At 50.9% G+C, this 14,859-nt stretch overlaps 1 protein-coding gene across 1 annotated transcript in view; it reads right to left on the bottom strand.

Moving 5' to 3' along the window:
• The window catches only part of GLIS1 (GLIS family zinc finger 1), a 135,014-nt gene that overhangs the window by 34,009 nt on the left and 86,146 nt on the right, over window positions 1-14,859 (bottom strand). Inside the window, exons 8-9 of the mRNA XM_036755442.1 lie at window positions 9,173-9,334; window positions 372-482 (exon numbers count right to left, since the gene is read on the bottom strand). Coding sequence (XP_036611337.1) covers window positions 372-482; window positions 9,173-9,334 — 273 coding nt within the window. The remainder of the gene's footprint in view (window positions 1-371; window positions 483-9,172; window positions 9,335-14,859) is intronic.

Here is a 14,859-nt window from a genome sequence, read left to right as displayed (position 1 = left end):
GGACGGAGCACTTGACTTCAGAGTCATGGAAGAGATTTCAAATCCTGCCACACCGTGTGACCTCAGGAAGACCGCTGTCGGCCTCAGTCCGCTCCTCTGTAAAATGGGGCACAAATACCTGTAACGTCTCCCCCCTAGGGATGCTGAGGCATTTAAATGAGAGAACGGAACGCATTCTGCATGAATGCTCAGCTTGGCACACAGTAGGTGCTTCACACGTGCTAGTCCCTCTCTTCCCCTTGAATCAAACAGCTTGTCTGAGATTCTGCAAGCAGCGACAGGCAGAGGCAGGATTCACACTGGCCTCTTTGCCACAAGTGCCCAGGCCCAGCAGGCTGAAGCCCCAGGAGGCAGCCCCTCAGAGCGCTTACCTTTTTTCGTACCTGCTGCTCCTTGGCAGAGTGGGCTTTCACGTGCTTGCGGAGGGAGCTCGGGTCCGTGTAGCGCTTGGAGCAGCCAGGGATCTGGCAAGCATATGGTTTCTGTAACCGGGTAGGGGGAAGACAGCATTAGAGACCCAGCTGGGCTGACGACCCCCAGACACTCCTGGGCCAGGCCAGAGCCCCGGAGACTCTGAGACTGGGCCAGCCTCGGACACTCCCAGGCTGGGCCAGAACTTTAAAGAGACTTTAGGGAACCGTTAGTCCAAATTCATTTATTTTACAGAAATGGAAACTGAGGCACAGAGAGAGGTCACTGAGTTAGAAAGAGGCCAGTCAAGGGTCAAACCCAAGTCCTCCCGTGTCCAGGGCTAGTGGGTCAGACCCAGGGTATGCACCAAGAGACCCTGGGGAGTCTGTGCTGGTTAGCTAGGGGCCTGTTACAAAGGGAGGAGAGCAGACCTGAGGACAGGCTTCTTCAGGACTGCCAGTCAGAGGCTAGGGGGCCCTGGGGTCCCTAGGGAGGGCAGCTGCAGCAGCCTCTGCACCAGGCCGGCCCCCTGCAGGACACCCTGCCCTGTTCCTAATTTACATTAATAAGTCCTCTCTTTGTTTACAAAATAAAAGCTGAGGCAAATAAACAGTAAGGAGCAGCAATCAGACCCCTTGCACGCACTGCACCAGCACTCCCACGCAGACACGGGGGCTCAGCCACCCCAGGCACATTCAGACCACGTGTACACGCTCACACCTTCAGGCCTTCATACAGACACATGTACACACACACACACACACACACACACACACACACACACACCCCCTCTCAGGGGTCAGCTGAGGCTCTGCAGAAGCAGAGGCCCTGGGCCACACCAGGCTCCTTCTCTGTTATGGCCTTAACCCTGCCCGGACCCTCTCATCTCATCCTATAAGCCCAGACCCTGGCTCTCAGTGGTGGCCGAAGCTCTCTCAGGCCCTCCAAAGTCCCCAGGCTTAGGGTGGGGGCAGGGCCCAGGCTCTTGAGGTTTTCTGGGATTTCAAGCTCCCCCTGACCCCCTGTTGAATGAGGCCTGGCTGGGCCGAGGGTACAGCTTGAAGCTGATCCCCCAAAGGCCCAGACCCTGCAGAGCCAAGCCTAGGAGAAAAAAGCTCCCAGGAATTCAGAGGGCGGGCCCTGCCTTTGAATCCTGTCTGAGCCCAGACGGGAACTGCTTAATTGTCTTTCTGTAGCCCCCGATCCCAACCTGGGCAGCTCTATCCTCTCCTCTCCCCTCCCCCCACCTCACCTGGCCACCCCCCCCCCCTGCCACCCCAACCTGGGCAGCTCCATTCTCTCTTCGCCCCCCACCTCACCTGACTCCCCCACCCCCACCCCAACTAGGCATCTCCATCCTTTCCTCTCCCCTCCCCCCACCTCACCTGGCTCAGTCAGGTCCCTAGCTGGATCCACTGACACTCCTGTGACAGGGAAGAACACTCACCTCTATTCATGAATTGTGCTTCTGTTTACCCTCCTGCTCTCAAAGCTAATACTTTTTTCTTATTTAAGTGAGGCCTTCCACCTGGAGTGGAGGTTTGGCAAGGGGCAAAGCCAGGTGAGCCCTGACTCCTTGGTGTGAAATGTCAGCAAACCCAAGGTACTTGTGCAATCCGAATGCTCTTTCCTTGCACCTGCCCCTACCTGGGGCAGAAGGGCCTTATGCTAACAAACAACTAGCTTTAGAAACAGAAATGTCACAGAAGAACAACCCATGATTTTCTAACTCTCCTTCTCCTACTATGCTTTGGGAGGTTGCCAGGGCTTTCTCGCTGGCCACAGGCCCTGGAGAAAACCAGCAGGGGAGTTCAGCCAGTCCCAAATCAGTACCTTGTGTCTGCCTGTCACCTATAGAAACAACGGATGGGGGAAGGGGCTCCCTAGGGTTCCCAGCACCCAGAAACAAGGCAGCCTCCAGGCTCTGCCCTCATCTCAATTTCATCAGATGGGAGAATCCTGGAGCTGGATCCTGGATCCTCAGAGATGGGGAATCTGGTGCAACCCAGGGTGGCATAGTGGGTAGAGTACAGTGCATCTGGAGGCAGAGGGTCTGGGTTCAAATCCCCAGCTTTGCCATTTTCAACTATTTGTGTCACTCTGGGCAAGTCCCTTCCCCTTCCTGGGCCTCAGTTTTCCTATCTGTAAAAAGAGGGGGATGGTCTCCAGGGTCCCTCCCAGTTCTAGACCTAGGACCCTCGTAGGAGCCCATGAATGCAGGAATCCCTTCTAGGATGTCTCTGGAAACGTGCCTCCAGATCTCTGTAAAGCTTCTCTCCTCAACCAGCTGCTTCCCATCTGCCCCCAAACACGCTCAGGCCTCTTTAATCCTAAACAGCAGCACTGTACCCCTGCAATACCTTCCCCCCACCAGGCTCAATTACCCAATTACGATCAGAGCCACTGCCTCTATTTCCTCACAGTGCCCTCCAACTCCTTAAGACTTGGTTCATCCTCAGCTGACACTAATTTCTTTCAGGCCTAGCACTAACGAGGGCAGGGCCACTGGTGCTTTGCACCAGGGCACTGATATTGGAGAAAGCTTCCCAGAGTCGACAGTGCCTAGCACTTAGCGAGAATCATTGGCCTGAACCCAGAGCTTCCAGATGGGGTTGGGGTGAGCTTCTTCCCTGCCCTCCCTCTGCCTCCTCCAGCCCTGTGGACGCCCCAGCAGTGGGGCGATGCCAGGCTTTGTCTCCCTTCCCCTTCGTGCTCCAGCCCAGCCACATGGAGGTTTATGGATTTGTCCTTCGGGTGGATTCCTAGATAGAGCTCAGCTCGAAGGTCATCGAGGAAGCCCCGCCCCCCAAGTCTGATGGCTTCTCCTTGGGCCTCCCCCTCCTCGAGTCCTCTGCGGACCGCTCTCTTCTCCCTAATGATTTCTTCTCCCTGGGCTGCCATGGTCCTGATTCTCAACACCCTCTTCCCAGCTGTCTGACAGTTCCTTCCTCAACTCTCCTGGATCCCTCCGACTGGATGCCCCCCAGGCTCTGTCCTCCCCCCTCTTCCTTCGGAGGCCCTTCCCTCCCATGGCTTCTTCGGCTGCCGCCACGATTCAACGGCTCCCAGTGATCTCCAGAGGAAGACTCAAACTCCCAAGCCTGGCATGAACGAAGGGCTGATGAGCCGCTCGGAGGGGCCCGTCCAGCTGTCCCAGACTAGGACTGGCGCTCTAATGCTGCTGACTGTGAGTCTAGATGGCGAGATTCTTTTGCATAGACTGGACTCTAGGATGACCTGTCCACCTTTGAAAAGCCTGCCTTCCCCATCCTCAGCTGGCGACCCTAGACTCAACTTTGCTCCCTGTACAATGGGCTGGTGGAGGATGAGTGTACCCCAAGGGCTGACCGGGAAGGTCAACAGGAAAGTTGTACTGTACCTTGGTGCTGGAGAGGCTCATGGCTGCATTTAGAGAGAAAGGAGAGAAGAAAGGAGTGAGACCAGGAGGTGACGGGGACAAGGAGACAGTGATGAGGTTCACTGAAGTAAGGAGGAGAGAGAAGAACGTGACCCAGCAGTCTGGGAAGGCCCCTCCCCCAATCCGGCCCCTTCTGGTCAGGCCTCAGCCTCCCGCTGCCGACCTAGAACCTCCCCCTCCCCCTGGTGTCCCTAGGACCAGGCTTGACCCCTGTCTCTCCCACCCCACCGGGGTACCTTTGAGAGCCTGGGGGCCTCCTAGAGGCCACTTTGCAAAGCTCCTTATAAACTCCGCATGCAAAGGAATGGAATATTCTTCTGCTAAGACCCTTCCCCGATGTCCTCCTGTGAGGCCCCAGGGGCCCCCGGGCTCTCAAAGGTACCCCAGCGGGGAGGAAGAGAGAGGAGTCAAGCCTGGCCCCAGGGGCCTGTGTCCAGCTACGTAGGAGACGCTCATCCATAGGCCCCCAGCATCGCCAGAAGGCTGTCACCGAGACACGGGGGATTTAAGGGCTGTGCCGGAAGACAAGGCTCAGATCCTGCAGTGGGTGAATCAGTCAGTCATTCAGCAAACATTTAAGAAGCCTGACTGCGTGTCAGGAATGGTGCTGATAAGCATGGGAGGCAGAAGGAAGGCAGCCCTTGAGAAGCTTACATTCTGTCAATCAATAAGCACTTCTTAGGGGCTTATGTGGAGTACTGGAGATGGAGATTAAAGTGAACCCGCCCCTGCCCTCAGGAAGCTTATAGTCTGTATCTGGGGACATAACAGGGACATAATCAATCTCAAATCTCTGCACGGAGACGAGGAGGAGCCTGCCAGCTCCAAGGAGGAGTCACCCTTCAAGCCGCATCTCGCAGCAGGCTGCCAAGGGCCGGGTTGATCCTGCCAGGGCACGCCGGCCCCCGAGGCCCCATATCGTCCTGGTTTCCTCCTGGGCACTGGGGGAACTGACTTGCTCTTTGGGACCCCGGGAGAGGACAGATTCCCGGGTGGGAGGAAAAGAAGGACCCATGAGCTAGTCCATAGCTGGTTAATCTAGGGATGGAGATCATTTAGGAGAGCTAGGCTGGGCTGACCCGTGCCTGAGAAAGTGGCCCCCAAGAGCCACCTACGTCCAGCAGGGAGGAAGCTGCTAGCGAAGGTGCCGCGCTTCCACAGTGGAGCGTCACCGTCGGCACCCTCCCCTGCCCCTCCCCCACACTTCCTGAGAGAATCCAGAAGCAGGGAAGGAGCTTGGCTGCCCACCGGCTGATTGATCAGAGAGTCATCGCATCTTCAGGAAAAAGCCAGAACTGCGTGCTGCGCCAGACAGAATCTGGTGAGGGGCACAGCCAGCCCCCAGAGAAAAAAAAATTGGCAAAGCTCACGTTCCAGGACCGTACCAGCCACGAGTGTCAGGAAATGACCATTCCAGCTAAATGGCCGCTCCTGTTTCTGATTTTTCTTCGTATTCCTAATGTTTAGCACAGTGCCTGGTATACAGCAGATGCTTAACTAATGTTTGTTGATAGCTGTAAGCTCTAGAAGGGCAGGAGCCCCCATTTCTCTTCATTATCTCTTATTTCTTTTGATTTCTCTCCCTGGCCTTCCCCTGAAGCCCTAAGAACAGACCATGAACACAGCAAAGGTTTAATAAACATGTGCAGTGTGGACAAACAGGCATCGTGATTCCTGCTGGCTGCTGGTACCCTTGCCACTATCCTGTATTTCCTTTGTATATAAACTTTTATTTCCTTCTGTGGGACACTGCTGTTTCTCCCTAGAGAGTGTACGCTCCTTGAGGGCAGGCATGCCTAGGTATGCCTACTGCCAACCCAGTGCCTGGCCCACAGCAGGTGCTTAATAAATGCTGGATCAATGGATGGTTGGGAGTCCAAAAGACTGGAAGCTCCCTGAGGGCAGGGACACTGCCTAGCACAGTTCCTGCATATAGCAGGTGCCTGATAAATGCTTATCAAATGAACTCGTCTCTTGGATATTTGGGGAAGAGGACTCCTGGTCACAAGCTGACATTCTTGGATGTCCCACAGATATGTTTCAGGGCTGACTCTGTCCCATTCATTTTCATGCTCTGCTTCCACACCAAGATGTGATAAGATTAGTTACAAAGTCCCAGAATGGAATGGGAGAGAAGAGGAAAGCGAGGGACCTGGAGCAAAGTATAGAGGGCCTGGGTCTCCAGGATCCCCCTGCCCATATCCCAGATTAGGGGGCTACCCCAAAATGCCCAAAAGGAAGGCACAGGAAGACAGGGGTCGTGACGCCATCTAGGTCTCCCAGAGGAGACACAACCACGTTCTGCTGAAGGTTGCAGTGGGGAGACGGGGCAGAGAAAATGCTTCATTTATCACGATAACCACTTCGCTTTTATGAATGGCTGAGCAAACTAGCCGAGGGCAGCCAAACCCCGGATAGACACCGAAGCCTGATTTTCTGTAAAATGAAGAGGCTGGACCAGTTCAGACTCACAGAACCTCAGGCTGAAAGGAACCAGTGTAGTCCCCTGGTCCAACCTGAACCTTTACAGAAATACCCACTATGACACATGTTATGTGGTTATCTAGCTTTTTCTTGCAGGCATCAAGTGATGGGGACCTCACTACTTCTCAAGGGAATCCACTCCACTCTTGAAGAGCTCGAATTGTTAATAAGTTCTCTGTGACTCTGAGGGCCTAAATCCTTCATCCTTTCCAAAAGGAGTTTGTGACTTGCCCGGGGTCACACAGCTAGTAAGTGTCTGAGGGCAGATTTGAACTCAGGTCCTTCTGACTCTAGGGCCAGTGCTTTATCTACTGTAGCACCACCTAGCTGCCCCCTTTTGCTTCTTTTTTTTCCCCAAATCCTTTCAATTATACCTTCCTTGTTCCTGGGTGTGGCGTCTACGACCAAACAAAACCAGTTTAAACCCCTTTTCTGCAGGACAAATTCTTTAAATCCTTCTATTTTCCAGGTCAGCATTCCTTCCAAGGATCCTATCAGACCTGAGGCCCTTTCCCATCCTGGCTGCCCTCCTCTGGATGCTCTAGTTTAACAATGTCCTTCCTAACTTTGGGGATCCAGAACTGAACTCAACCTTCCAAATGGAGTGTGATCAGGGCAGGGGACCATGGGCCTAGTTATTAGCTCCCTTGTTCTGGCCAGGGATGGCCTCTCAATGTAGACTCAGCTCCCAGGAGCTTGTTCAACTAAGTCACATGGGTCCCAATGGCCACAAAAACTCCCCAGGTCATTTTCCTAAGAACTGTCATCTAGCCAAATGCCTCCCTCACCCTGTACTAGAACAACTGATTTTTTAAGCCCTCCTATAAAACTTTACTTTTATCGCTATGATTTCTAAGATCCATTCTATCTCTGACTTATCTATTCTACCTCCCAAAAGAATAAGCCCCTTGAGGGCAGAGACAATGTAATTTTTTTTATCTTTGTATGCTCAGTGCCCAGCACATAATAGGGCTTCACAAAAACTTGTCTGTCTGGCTGATTGACATGAGACGTTTCGGAAAATGACTGATGAATTAACTCATGGCTGAGGGTCGGGGTGGTGGGGTGGGAAGAGATGTTCTTAGCTTCCAATCTCTTCTTTCCTCACTTCTCTGAGCGAGAGTCCTTCACTCATGCCACAGTGCAAGCTTTATAAAATCTCAGAATCTCATGGCTGGCAGGGGCCTGTGAGAACATCCAGGCCAGCCCTGAGCAGAACTGGAGTCTCTTCTACAATATGTCCCCAAAGGGATGACTGAGCTTCTTTGTGACCTCTGGCAAACTGCGGTGTCACCTCAGATGAGGCCAAACTCCTCTTCCCAAAAGAGATCAGGGCTTACAGGATCAGAGTACATGTGCAGCTGGTCCCGAGAGGCCATTCAGTCATCCCCTTTATTCTATACATGTGGAAATTAGAGAGGAGCTTAAGGAACTTTTCCAAAAACAGAAAGGTCGTGAAGTGGCAGGTTCAAACTCACATCCCCTGACTCCAAATTTAGTGTGCCAAGTGGCCTTCTTTTTCTGTTGTGTCTCTTCGGGTCCTCATCACTCTCCTTCTCTCCCTCCTGTCAATCAGTGGCTGAAAGGCCTCAGGAGGAAAGCTCTGTCTCGTCCACCTACTCCCTGGGCACTATTGTTAGTAGGGATTGGAGCAGAAGCAGATGATGTGACCCACTGCCCAGAGGGCCTTCCTCAAGCTTGCTTGCCATTTAGAGAGCAGCTCAGCAACCTGGGGACTGTCCATTGGTCACTTCCATCTCTGGCCATGTGGCCAGCCCATCTCCTCTACATGTAACTGATGACACCCTTTGTTACAGGATTTCCTGGTGCCTAGACCAGTGCCCAGACCATGGAATATGCTTGATAAATGCCTGCTCCTTGATGAATTATTTATTATGTGGTGGCACCTGCTAGAACACCCACCATGCACCTCTCCACTGCCCTGTGTGATGTTCACTTAAAAATTTTCTGGAACTTTGGAGTCCCATGGCTTGCAAAATATGAGTATTGATTATATATGTGTGAACGAATTATTGTTAGTATTATCTGAATTAGAACAAGCCAAGATGCCAAGTTTTTTCAATAGATAGGAGTCTGATGGGGGTTACATGAGGCCAACAGAGCCCTCCCTTTTGCCCTTGCCCCTCCATGTTAATGACTTTAAGCCTCATAGAGGGATGTCTAGCCAAGTGGAAGCCATCTCAGTTTCTCTAGGGCCTCTGCAAAGAGAGGAGAGAGGTGGGCCCTTGTTCATACCAAGACTTGCAGAGACCAAGTCGTAAGCCTGGTTAGAATCCCGCCCTCCTCTCCCCTGCTCCTCAACTCCATGAGATTCTGGTTCAGGCCGTGTAGGACTGGCCCAGCTGCCTATGGGAACCTTGAGCTTCCCGGGCAATGCACTGACTGGCCCAAATCATTCCCTGAGAGGATAGAAGTAGTGGGGGGAAGTTAGGGGACAGGGAAAGATTCTGCCTGCTAAAGAATGATCTGAAATCCTAGAGCCAGAGGTCACCTGGATTCTTTGGACCAATTCCCTCCCTCCTCTCCTGTCTGAAAGTGATGCAAAAAAAAGAAGAGAATGGAATGGCGAATTCTTAGCTCTAGGAGAGAAATAAGGAAGCAGCTTGGCTTGGTTTGTGTGCTGTTTTGGTGGGAGAAGTAAGGAAGTGGGATGGTTTATGTTTATATAGACTTGGTCATTTTTTGGGTGCATCTGAAAGGAAGTGGGAAGGCATACCTTTGATACCACCCTCCCACCAACTCTAGACTCCTGTCCTCCTTCCTCTTCTTGCCTGTCTTCTTCCCTCCTTCTCTTTTCTTGCCCTTCTAAAGGCTGAGGCGGGCTGGGTAGGGCGTTACCGTGTCCAGGTGAGTGCGCTGGTGCTTTGCCCGGTCGCTGGAGTTACTGAAAGCTTTCTGGCAGCCGGGATGCTGGCACAGGTAGGGTTTCTCCCCTGTGTGGCTCCGGAGGTGAATCTTCAGGTTCTCCAGCCGAGAGAAGGCCTTGCTGCATCCTTCAAACTGGATACAAGGAGAGAGAGAGAGTAATCAAAATGGAGCTGGGTGGAAGGAGGCAGGGAGGGTTTGGTTGAAGTCTCTCTCAGACTGTACTGGGAGGCAAATCCTAACCCCAGAACTGACCTCATGTGTCCCTCTGTCCCTTTCTCTTCTTCCTCCCACCACCATTTGGAAACATGTGCCACGATTTCCATTAGAATCTCCTTCCAAAGGGCACAAGGTTATTCTGAAGAGTGAAGCTTGATAGGATTGACTTCCCCAAAGCCTTAGGAGGCAATGGCTAAGAAGGTGGAAAAAAGAGACCCAAGGAGTCAGAGGATGGAAGCAGGACGGGCAGGCTGGGGAAGCCTGCATATTCTGACATGCCTGGAGATGCTTTGCCAGCCTCACTCCCAGATGGAATGGACCAAGATCACCCAGGGGAAAAGAGGAACCCGGTGTCCCCCAAGGATCATAGATTAGAGCTGAGAGGGATCTGAGTGGTCATCTGATACATTCCCTCATTTTAGAAGAGGCAGCCTGATGTGGCAGAGGGCAGACTGGAGGAAGCAGCAGATCTGGAATTCTACCCTTGGTCCCGGATTCCAAATCCGAGGCTACGGGCAGCAGAAGTGGGGGTGCAGCTGACAAAAAGGGCCAACCCTAACACTGAGATTCTTCTCACCTGCTGGATCCAGACCTGAGTTCTTTCCATTATGCTGCCCTGCCTCTCAGAGAAGCAGAAATACTTCCTTAACACAAAGGCAGGAATTTGGACTCTGACTGTTTCCCCAAGCTTGATTTGTGTGGCAATCAAAGAGGACCTTGGGAATGAGGCTCCCTGAGGTTCAAGAATCCACACCCCCCCAATTTGATACTGCAGACACAAATTTACAGTTAGGGATTCAGCAGGAGTTACAAGGAATTTTCGAATCCCAAATTAGACAATTTCCCAGACCATAAAACTTGAATCAGCACTGGACAGAGACAATAAAAAAATGACAGTTTTAGTCCAGGGTGTTATTCTGTTGGCTAGGTAGGTGTGGTGTCTCACAGCCTCAACAATGAACTAAGAAATGTCAGCCTATCCTGGTTAAAGGAAGGAGTAAGAGAGCCTGGGAGATGTCTCCGAAGAGCTGAAGCCCAGCAGATGTTGGCAGAGAGCAGCTTAGTGACCACAAGATGAGCCGGCTGCCCAACACACAGTGAGCTGCCCAGCACTGAGAGGACACCAGACAGACAGTGCCGGCAGAGAGCAGCTCCATGGAGACAGCCCGTCAGCAGCCAGCAGAGATGGAGATGTCATTTGTCCTGGCCACATTGGTGCCCTCCATGTGCATTTTTCCATTTTTGTTGGTCACAAGTATTCTCTTTGTGTTTCCTTCCTCTCTGGTGGTGTAGCGACCTGTGGGTGGGGGTAGCCTGTGTGTGCACAGAGGGGTCTTCTCTGGATATTTTGTTTGGCAGTTTTCCTTTTAATTCTGAAATTCTTTATTCCTATTATCGTACAAGTCTCAAGATCCAGGTTCTAGTGATGGCTAGTTGTGCGCCACTAATCGGCTTTGAGACCTAAGGTGAGGCATTTTCTGGCTCCGGGTCCTTTCTCAGGTCAATCAATAAATTGAACGATTTCAAAAGCACCTCCATCTCTGTCTCTTCGTTCTTTTTCTCTCTCCTTCTCTCTTTTCCTCCCCCCTCCCTTCTCTCTTTCCCTTTTCTCTCTCCGTCTCTCTCTGTTTTTTTCCTTCTCTGTCTCTCTCCTCTCTTTGTTTCTGTGTCTGTCTCTCTGTCTCTCTCTGTTTCTTTCCTTCTCTGTCTCTCTCCTCTCTGTTTCTGTGTCTCTGTCTGTGTCTCTGTCTCTCTCTGTTTCTTTCCTTCTCTCTGTCTCTCTCACCATCTCTGTCTCAGTCTCTCTCTCTCCTTCTCTCTGTGTTTCTGTGTCTCTGTCTCTGTTTCCTTCTGTCTTTCTCCTCCCTCTGTCTCAGTCTCTCTCTCTCTATCTCTCTCCTTCTCTCTCTGTTTCTGTGTCTCTGTTTCTTTCCTTCTCTCTCTCTTTTCTCTCTCTGTCTCTGTCCTCTCTCTCTCTGTCTTGTTCCACAGGTCTAACACTTCAGAGTCATCCTCAGCTCTTCCCTTGCATCTGTCCTGTTCTCTTCATTCAAACAGCCCCAGACTAAATTCAGGCCCTAGCTGCCTCCTGCCTGGGTCACTGCAGTACCTTCGGTCCTCTCTCCCCTCTCCTCTGCCTCCTCCACACGCTGCCAAAGTGAGATTCCTAAGGCATCAGTCTGACCCCTCGCCCCGATTCTCCTCTCCAAGAATGCCAGTGGCTTCCTATTGCCTGTAAGATAAAATGACAACTCCAGTGCTTGGTATTTAAGGCTCTTTATAAATGAGGCAGCCAGCTGACTGCCTTGATTACCCAAACTGGCCTAGCTGCTGTTCCTCAAATGCAACCTTCCATCTCACCCTCATGCCTTTCTTTAGTCTGTCCTCCAGGTGTGGAACACTCTCCCCTCTTGCTCCCATCTCTTGCAGCTTCTAGCTCCCTCCCAAGCCCCAGGAGGGCTGCCTCCTTCAAAGGCCTTAGAGCCTTTAGTGCTCCCTGCCTTGCCAAACCACTTTTCCTTATTTGTCCTATTCGATATTTATTTCCTAGTGAACGTTTTCTTAGCCCATCAGAGCCCACCAGAAGCCCAAGCTTCTGGTGTCTTGCTTTTGTACCCTCAGTGCCCAGCATGGTGCCTGCCACGTGACAGGAACTTAATAAATAATTGATTGTCTCCTTTTCCAGGAATCTACACCCCCAGTTTTTCCCAGAATAAAATACAAACCCAAACCTTCTGAATAATACAAGGCAGGGAGGAAAAACCAACAGCCTAGACACCCAGGATCCAGTGACAGCCCTTCTATTAACAGTTAACTGACTGACCCCAGGCACTGCACTCAGCATCTCTGCCTGCCACTCTCCTTGGTACACCAAAGGGACCCCCTTCCAGATCAGACAGCCTAGACTTCTAAGACCGCCTAGCTAACAGCTTGACGTTTTGGGGTTCTGGGGCTTGAACACTCTATAATTCTAGAATTCCATATTCTGGAATTCTGTGACCAACATTTGAGATTCTATGATGCGAATATCCTAGGGTTCCACAGTGCTCCCCTCCAACTCTGGGCCATCAGGAACACTGTTACTTACAACTGGATGGCTGGGTTACCCCCTAAGCACTACTTCTACAGCTGAAGCCTTCTGTCTGGGAGAGATTGTGGCCAGGCTCTTCTGGGCTGGGGACGGCCTGCTAAGCTTCTGACATGCTAACCTGTAATAAATGCCTGGTGTGTGGATAGTAGTGCACGGGTTACAAATTATTTTCATTTGTACTGTCCCATTTGATCCTCAAAAATAGCCCAGTGAGGTAAGGGGAGGAAGGATTTTATTCTCATTTTATAGATAATAATAACTGCCATATATGGAGCCACAAATTATTTATTTTTATTATAATAATAACTGACCTATATGTAAAACCCTAATATTGATCGACATATGTATTTCACATATACTAACCGTCCTGGGCCTCAGTTTCCTCATCTGTAAAATGCAGAGGTTGGGATGGATAGTCTCTGAGGTCCTTTCCAGTTCTAGATCTATGATCCCATGGTCAAATCCTGCCTTATGCACTAAGGAGCTGTGTGACCCTGGGCAAGTCACTTAAACTCTCAACCTCAGTTTCATCATCTGTAAAACAGGAAGGCAGACTCAAAGACCTCTAAGTTGTCTCCTAGCAATAAATCTAGGCTCCTTTAGTCCTGTGATCTTTGTCTTGAATCCCAGCCGGGGTATTGGCAACGTTCTGCCTCCATCTTCCCTCTCCAACCTCTCCTTCCCACTCAGATCAGCCGTCTTTCCACACCCAGGCACAGATGGCTCCCGGGAAAGAAAACCCACAAGCTCGATCAGGATTAACCAGACTCGTCCTGGGCTTGTGCCCTCTGACTGTTTCAGAGACTTCGAGGCTAAGTGCTTAAGGATGGTTTCTTTTATCAGTTTTTTCTCCGGGTGCTAATACTTGCTCTCAGATAAGTGATGACAAGTGTGAGCTGGTGCTCGTGGGAGTGGGGAGGGCGGATCGCTATGTGGGAAACAAGACTGCCCAAGATTTCATATTGGGTTATGTTTCTTCTCTACCAAAAAGCCCCATAAAGAAACCCCAAACCTATGCCAATGGGAAACATCCATCCCTAACCTGACTCATATACTAAGTGATTGAGACAGCATGCTGGCAGGCTTGGAGGGAGCAGATCTGTGTCCCTTCCTGCTGTTCTTTGCTGTGTGACCCTGCCTCAGATCTTCCCTTTCTTCATACAGAATATGGAGGTATTCATTGCTTTTGATTAAAAAGCCTTCCCAGTGTGGGTGTCTCCCAGAGCTACAGCTGCCCATTTGGGACCTAGAAAAAGCAGCAACTCCTGAGGAAACAGGCTCTTGCCACTGACAACAGCTTTGGGGAACAGATGGGCCCCCTGAACTCAGGCCCTGGGCCAGCACCTCACCAGGGCACAAACTACTGCCCAGCCAGAAGAGTATGGTATCCATTGGTCACTACTTGATCTCACTATCTGGAAGACTGGAGTCCTGGACAAATTCCTTGATCTTGTCCTGAAATTCTCTGTTCCTGTAAGAGCCTCTTGGGTCTTTAAAAAAAGATTTATGGATATAACTGGAAAGGCCTGGTTGGGTAGGTGGAGGTAGGGATGATTTTGGGGCCAAGCAACAGCATTTCTGTAATCTTCAAGGTTTGTCAGACACTTGGTTCCTATTATTTCATCAGACCCTCACAAGATCCCTGGCAGGTAGGTGCTGGTATCATCCCTATTTTATAGATGAGGAACTGCAGTCTCAAAGACTTGCCCAAGGGGGTTCCTTCTACCCCGGGGCTTTGGGGAAGTCCCATCTGTAAGAGTGTTGGAAGCTTGGGATACAATTGTGATGTAAGAAAGGAGGAAGGCAATGGTTTTAGATAAACATGGGAAGACTTATATGAGCTGATGCAGAGTGAGGTAAGCGAAACCCAGAGGACAATGTATACAGTGATAATAACACCGTAAAGACAAATAGCTTTGAAAGCCTTAAGGCCTCTGGCCAATTCAATGACCAACCAACGTTCTAGAGGCCTGCTGATGAATCACACTGCCCACCTCGAGATGAGAGGCTCAGGATGCAGAAGGAGGCACAGATTTTTTTGGACGTGACCGATATGGGAGTTTATTTTGTTTGACTACGCACATTTGTTACAAAGTCAGTAGGTGCAGGGAAGTGAGAGTTAAAAAAAAAAAAAAAAGCTTGACAACTGAAAAAATAAAATTTAATTTTTTTAAAAAGGAGAGGATTTGCAGATATAGGGCCGGAAAAATCCTTACAGGTCATCTATTTGCCTTTTCTGGCTGAGGGCCAGAGAAGTTAGTGACTTGACCAAGGTGACATAGGTAAGTAGGTGGTACAACCTGGAACCAAATCTCCAAAGCTGGCCCCTTCCTGAGGCCCCGCCCACACC

The sequence above is a fragment of the Trichosurus vulpecula genome, chromosome 4 (genome assembly GCF_011100635.1).
Source record: "Trichosurus vulpecula isolate mTriVul1 chromosome 4, mTriVul1.pri, whole genome shotgun sequence".
NCBI lineage: Eukaryota > Metazoa > Chordata > Mammalia > Diprotodontia > Phalangeridae > Trichosurus > Trichosurus vulpecula.
The sequence above is the reverse complement of the archived record's forward strand: the minus strand, read 5'-3'. Positions and strand labels throughout refer to the sequence as shown.